The 7,031-nt window shown below is 42.9% G+C and overlaps 1 protein-coding gene across 6 annotated transcripts; it reads left to right on the forward strand.

Annotated features, from left to right (window-relative positions):
- Positions 1–318: 318 nt before the first annotated feature.
- On the forward strand, positions 319–5,151 carry ZNF639 (zinc finger protein 639). 6 transcript variants are annotated; one of them, XM_085069077.1, is made up of 6 exons: positions 319–444; positions 1,476–1,574; positions 1,953–2,029; positions 2,584–2,679; positions 3,487–3,627; positions 3,916–5,151. In XM_085069077.1, exons 3-6 carry the CDS (start codon positions 1,972–1,974, stop codon positions 5,061–5,063), a joined length of 1,443 nt encoding a protein of 480 aa, XP_084925203.1. In that variant the 5' UTR covers positions 319–444; positions 1,476–1,574; positions 1,953–1,971; the 3' UTR covers positions 5,064–5,151. The 6 variants fall into 6 exon arrangements, with proteins under 6 accessions (XP_084925203.1, XP_084925207.1, XP_084925205.1 ...); XM_085069081.1 differs by having other exon boundaries at positions 3,487–3,621; XM_085069079.1 differs by lacking the exon at positions 319–444 and adding an exon at positions 475–925.
- The last annotated feature ends 1,880 nt before the right edge of the window (positions 5,152–7,031 follow it).

Genomic DNA, 7,031 nt, shown 5'->3' on the forward strand with positions numbered 1-7,031 from the left:
GATTCTCCTGTACAGGAGGTCTAAGGTGCAACTTCTACATTGACATAAAAAGTAAAGATGAGGTTTATGAAGTTCTGGCTTTGACATCACCCTACGATTTGTGTAAAATGTGAACATCAGTGTGCTGACACTGCACCGAAGCAGGCTGACATGGTGCCAGCTGCTCTACAACCCCTGGGCAAGGCCTGTAGATGACACCGTGCGCTGAGCTGACGGTATCGGGTGGAGATGAATTATAAATGAAAGGTTTCTTTAGGCCCGTCGCCGTTGCTATGGCGACGGGGAGGTGCAGAGGCGGCCTTGGTCGGCAGGAGGCGCTGCGGGCGGCGGCCGCTCGCTCCTTTCCCGCCCCTCGCCGCGGAGCCGCCGGGTCGGGCTGGGCCCCGCCGAGCGGGGCGGGCGGAGCGGAGCGCCGGGCCCGGAGCAGAGGAGCGGCGCCGCCAGGTGAGTCCCGGTGGCAGCGCCCGGGGAGCCGCGGGGCGGGAGCCACCCGCCGGGAGCCGCCCGCGCCCCGGCCCCGCCAGGGAGGTGCGCTGTGACTCACGGCCCGGCCCGCGGCTCTCCCGGCGCGGCCCCGGGCCGGGCCCTCTCCCGCCGCCCCGGCGGGGTCGCGGCCTCGCCCCTGCCCGCGGCTCCGCGGCTGCTGCCGGGGCGGAGCGGTGCGGTGCCTTTGCCGCGCTCCCGCCCGAGGTTCCCCGTGCGGCCTCAGCGCAGGCCGCGCCGCCCCGGGCCGATCGCAATCCCGGTTCTCGGGGCCTGCATCCCGACTCGCGGGGCCAGGGAAAGCCCTGGCATAGAGCAACCCGCCTCGCTGCTCCGCGGGCCGGTCCGTGCAAAACAGGTTGAGCTTTTCAGACACGTTACCTGGGGTGAGACTTGCGGTGTCAGTGCGCTGTCGGTTCTTCCCTTGCAATCACAGAAAGCGGTGGGGGTACTGATGCTTCTAGATCATGATATAACGTTAAAATCTATGATTTCTCCATCCCTTGAAATACAATTTTAGTTCAGAAAATACTTAATCTCATGAGAACATAGCTGACTTGATCAGGGCCCGTTTTTCCTTCCTTTCACCTCTGGTGCATGGCACTGACTTCAGCAGATCCTGGGCCCGAAAGTGCTCTTTAATTATGGCAACCCACATCACATTCCCTGTTTGCAGCATTTTCTTCTTTAAGGCCGTTCGTCCTAAATATAGCTTTTGTTTTGTTTCCAAGTATTTTTCTGCTCTCAGGAGCTGCCAAGTGCAGCAAAAGCCAACTAACTTAGGACAAAAGAAAGAGAAATATACTAGTGCATCCACCTTACTAATTTTGATGCTCTAAACCAAAATTAATATCAACTTCTTATGATGCTTTCTCGCTTCAGTTTCCATAGATTCATTCTTTGTAGTACTTGCATCACTTGTATCTGATTCTCTGGGGTTTTTTTATTTTGTGCTAAAGTTCTAAGTGGTTTAAAATGCTGTCACTCCATAGGTGAAAGTCTTCTTGAGCTGATGCATTCATTACGTTTGGAAGCTGTACAGCCATCAGCTTCTTAGCTGCTCTACTTCCTGATACTGAAGAGGATTTTTGGTAAGAGAGCATGACTTTGTTGGTGTTTTAAACATTAAAACTTGTTTCTGAAGGGCTCTGCCTGAGAATGTGCTGCCTCTGATGAAAAGGCTGCTGGAGAGCAGGCTTGTAGATGATCTTGAGTACTGCAGTACCTGGAGTTCTGACCTGTCTGTCTTTATGGTGAACCTTTTGCTCCAGGGCAGGAATGTGAAACTGGACTTGAGCAGTTGTGTGTAGTTAATGGGTTCTTAACTGTACCAAAATGGGGGGCAAGAAGGGGGAAAAACCTATTGTATTTATTATGCAGGTTTTAAAAGTGCTTGTATTGTTCTATAACGTCTTCAAGAATAAACCAGACATAAACAAGCCTAATTCTTTGATGTTTTTACTTTACAGTTAATTTAGACTGTTCAAAATGAATGAACATCCTAAAAAGAGGAAAAGGAAGACTTTGCATCCTTCTCGTTACTCAGGTCAGTCTAGAGCTTGAGTTATGTACACTTTAGTAAGTTAATCTTTTTTCTCAGAATAATAACTTTACAAGAAGGGACCACATGTGCCAATACATGGAAAAGCAGTGACATAAAGGGTGGGATAAGAAATCTTGGCTTGAATAGGCAGCAAACTCTGCAGGCTCCCTTGTTAGGCCACTTTGAGCCAATGCACCTGAACAGTTTGTTCTGCACTCCCTGCCATGGGGGAACTGGCTGAAGCTACAAATAAAGGTGATTCTGTTTACACAGAGTGGAGGAATTCTGTGAAAGTTGGGATGGGGGTAGCCAGAAGTGTTCAGCAGTGAATGGACTATGCACTTGTCATTGTCCTCAGTGGGAGCAAAGACCCTGATACTCCAAACATCAGGGATGCAGCTGGAAGGTGTAAATCCCAAGAGGAGTATTGTCAGGTCAGCACAGAATTCTCCCAAAACAAGTAAAAATGCAAAGAGAATTTTGATGAACATGAAATACATCTGTAGCTACAACAAGACATTAGTATTTAAACTTTTTTTGTTGATGTATTGGTTTAGATTCTTCGGGTGCAAGCAGATACATAGACAACAGTGGAATTTTTTCTGACCACTGCTATAGTGTCTGTTCCATGAGACAGCCAGATATAAACAGAGGTAAGACTATGTTTTGTGTTCTTGTGTCATGTTTCTATTGATAGAAGTAAGTAGAATCCACTATATATAGCAGGTGATTTCTGAGCATTGTTGTGATCTGATGGGCCTTAGACTGGTGGAAAGTTGTTTAATTGTTACAATTGAAATACAGTTTTCATAGTAGAAACAGTGACAACAAACGGATCCTTCAATTTTACATTTATAATGGAGCTTAAACTGCTTCAAATACTCATTACCTAGGTAACAAAGTTGATGAGTTCTGATGGAATTTACCAGCAGTTCCATTGACTTATACCTGGGAAAACAAAATACCTTTTTATAAAATATCCAGCAGAGCGTGGAAAGTTCAGCAGGGCAAATGTGATGGTGGATTTTTAGTCTATTTCTTTTTCTTTTCACTCTAATAGCTTAACCAACAAGTCTGCAGAAGTCTTAGAAAGTATTATATTTTAAAATGCAGTGTCCAGAGGTATTTAATTTTTTAAGTTGTGTCTTTTAAATGTAACATTTCATTTAAGGATTTTAATTTTTTTCAATATAATCAGGTGACTGTTTTCTGCTGAAAACTTAAAAGACAGAGTTGCTACTTTTTGAATTCTTTTGTTTTCCTCTGCATGTATGGAAATAATTTTTAAGGTATTTATTGTTACATTTTTAATAAAGGTTATTATGTGCTTAGTATATGCAGATAAATTTATGCAACTAGAATAAATAAATAGTAAATAAGATCTATGACTAAATCAAGGAATCAGGATGATGCCAGTATGGACAAATGATGACAAGGAAATGCTTCCCTTACCTTTGCAGGCAGATTCCACAGTCCTGTGCAGAGCCTGGACACGGATGATGATGGCAGTCCGGTGCATGCTGGGAGCTCTCACTGGAGTGGGGCACATTCAAACACTGGGATGCACTGTACAGACCCCAAAAAGAAGGATAAAGGTAAAGGTCAGTGTGTTTGCAGCTATGGTGCTGGCAAGTTGGAGAGCACAGCTGCTGGCTTTTCATGTACCTTCCTTGCTTCGACAGAAGAGGTGAAGGATTTATAGTTTCTGGTATTGCATTGTTAGCTGAAAATACAGCATAGTCTGGGAGGGAAAAACGAAATTATTTTTGCATTTGAAAACTGCTGCAGCTGACTGAACAGTTAAAAATGGGCCCTGGTGTTTTGTAGTGTTTTTTTTTCAATGTACTATTATGTATTTCCTACAGATTGTATTTATGTATTTCCTGCAGATAAAGGTACTAACAATGGAATGTGCAGAGACTTATGTGACTCACCTATATTCAGTGACAGCCCCACAGAAGAAGAGAAGCCTCTAGATATCCAAACTGTAGAGATTTCTACAACAGAAGTGAATGCTGTAGAAGTTCACGATATAGAAACACAGACTGTGTCACCTGAGAAGCTGGAAGCTGAGGACCTGGAGGAAATCCCTCTGGAGACCTGTAAAATCTTTGAGAAGAACCAAGCTTTGAATATCACAGCTCAACAGAAATGGCCCTTGCTGAGAGCCAACAGCAGCGGCTTGTACAAGTGTGAGCTCTGTGAGTTCAACAGCAAGTACTTCTCTGACCTAAAGCAGCACATGATCCTGAAGCATAAGACATGTACAGACACTCATGTCTGTAAAGTTTGTAAAGAAAGCTTCTCCAGCAAGGTGCAGCTCATTGAACATGTGAAACTACACGAGGAGGATCCATACATCTGTAAATACTGCGATTACAAAACGGTGATATTTGAGAATCTGAGTCAGCACATAGCAGACACTCACTTCAACGACCACCTTTACTGGTGTGAGCAGTGTGATGTGCAGTTCTCCTCCAGCAGCGAGCTGTACCTGCACTTCCAGGAGCACAGCTGTGACGAGCAGTACCTGTGTCAGTTCTGTGAGCACGAGACAAACGACCCCGAGGATCTGCACAGCCACGTGGTGAACGAGCACGCTTGCCGGCTCATCGAGCTGAGCGACAGCTACAACAACAAGGAGCGTGGCCAGTACAGCCTCATCAACAAAATCAGTTTTGATAAATGCAAAAACTTCTTTGTGTGCCAGGTGTGCGGCTTTAGGAGCAGGCTGCATACGAATGTCAACAGGCATGTAGCTATTGAGCACACTAAAATATTCCCTCATGTTTGTGATGACTGTGGGAAGGGATTTTCAGGTATGTTGGAATATTGCAAGCACCTAAGCTCTCATTTATCTGAAGGGATTTATTTGTGTCAATACTGTGAATATTCAACGGGACAGATTGAAGACCTTAAAACTCATTTGGATTTCAGGCATTCAGCAGATTTGCCTCATAAATGTACTGATTGTTTAATGAGGTTTGGGAATGAAAAAGATCTTTTAAGTCATCTTCAGATACATGAGACGGTGTGATTGCTTTCTTTCCCTGTAATCAATTTGGTAGAATTGGAATTAATTTCCAGTCACTGAAACATGATATTAAATACAATTTTAACAGCAATTGTACATTTCTAATGTTTTCATCTTTACATCAGCAAAGCATGTATAGCACTCGGTGTTGTGAATTTCCTTGTCTAGGGGCTTCAGTAGGAGTAATCACATTTACAGTGTGATGGATCAGATTTTGGGGGGAGGGACAGTGGGAATGATTGTAAGTTGCAACAGCAATACCAGTTCTGATGGTCATCCCACTCTTTCATGTCTAGTGTACAGGACCAGCTCTCTTGAGTTTAAAAAGGCACAAAAACAAAGCAAATAGCTAGTTCCATGCTTAAATAACCCAATACTGGTCTAAGTTCCATATCCAGCTCATGTTACCCTCTGTGGCAGGTCATTGCTCTGGTGTTTAGCAATAGCACCATCCTGCCAAAGATAAGGGTGTTTCAAAGATTCCCAGGCATGGACATCTCCCAGCTAACATACCAGCCTTCATTTCCCACCTCATGCTCCTGATAAGCTTTTAAAATTGTCCTGTTCTTCTCTTGGGTTACCTTTCTGACCTCACTGTTTTGTTCCATGTTGAAGTCCCATCTGTGGGACTGTCCAACACATGTACTACACACTCTTGCACACATGTACTATATGAGTCCTGCATGTTATTCCCTTTATTTACCTTCAGTTCTTGTCTTTTAATGCACTGAGGAGAACCACATTGCTTGTGTTTAGATTGGATCATGTTCTCAAGAGTAATTGCAAAAGGAATTTGCAGTGATTCAGCTGAGAATGTACAAAGTGAATTTCTTACATAAAATCCTAATTTAGCTCTCACTGAAATTATGTATGTCACTAACCTCTGACTAGAGCAAACTTCTAGTAGCCTATATTATTGTAATAATTCTGTATATATAAAATTGAGCTTTCCACCACTAGTAACTTGAGGAGTGTTATTTTAACTCTGTACATTTTAAACTTTTATATACTGGCTTAAAACACCAGTACATTACAAAATTTTTACTAATCACTCTCAAATTATTTCATACATCTGTTTATATTGTATATAGCACTCTCCTGCCATTGTAATCACTGGAAGTGAAATTTTACAGTTCATTCTGTAGCTCTATTTCCAAGTGTATGCTGGGACAGATAAAAACAAGAGTGGGGTCACTTAGATAATGCTAGATACCAGGTTAAAAATACTCATAAATTATTGGTGGAGTTAACATTTCTTTGTGCATTGATTGTAAATTTCTAATGTAAAATTGTCCAGTGCAAGCTTTGTACAGAGATAATTAATGTATCAAACATTTCTTGATCAGTGAGATTTGGTGTTATCAGCTTCAAGGCATGCAAGGGTCTTTGGATTTGATTTTTAAAGCTAGGGATAAAACTTGGCTGAATGTTATCAATTAATGGAAGTTCTGATTTCCAGAGAAGTATTTCTGGAAAGTCTATGAACCAGGTAGTGTACATTTTGTTGTAGAAAGCAAGACCATTTCTGTCACTTTGAAATGCTGATTTACTACTAAATCTTATGTTTTGTCATTGAAAAGGGCAACCTGGGGCTGTCCTGCTGTATTTTATTAGTCCCTTGTATAGAGAATGACAGTATCTGTCGTAGAGCTGCTGATTTCCTATTTTGAACTCATTCTTCCTGGCTACCTTAAAATGGTAGCAATAATGTAGTTAACAAAACACTAAGGCAAATTATTTTATAAATGGAAAGTTAATTTTGCACATATATCTGAAAGGGGGAATGATGGTTCTCCGAAAACTGCTCCTGCTGATGGCACAGAGATGGAATGGCACAGCTGAGCTCTGGAGAGAAAGACTCTTCTCGAGACAGTGACAAGAAGTGGAAAAAGGGCATTTAAAAAACCACAGAAATAAATGAGGGGGCTTAAGAAGTGTGTATATTTGTGTAGACCAGCATTGTGTCCCCAG

This window comes from Lichenostomus cassidix, chromosome 9, assembly GCF_008360975.1.
Source record: "Lichenostomus cassidix isolate B80296 chromosome 9, HeHo_3.0, whole genome shotgun sequence".
In the NCBI taxonomy this organism is placed as follows: domain Eukaryota; kingdom Metazoa; phylum Chordata; class Aves; order Passeriformes; family Meliphagidae; genus Lichenostomus; species Lichenostomus cassidix.

Coding starts and splice junctions, on each gene's coding strand:
- ZNF639 (XM_085069077.1), top strand. CDS start 1,972: ATGAATGAACATCCTAAAAAGAGGAAAAGGAAGACTTTGCATCCTTCT. Junction 2,030..2,583: donor GCATCCTTCTCGTTACTCAG/GTCAGTCTAGAG, acceptor GTATTGGTTTAG/ATTCTTCGGGTGCAAGCAGA. Junction 3,628..3,915: donor AAAGAAGGATAAAGGTAAAG/GTCAGTGTGTTT, acceptor TATTTCCTGCAG/ATAAAGGTACTAACAATGGA.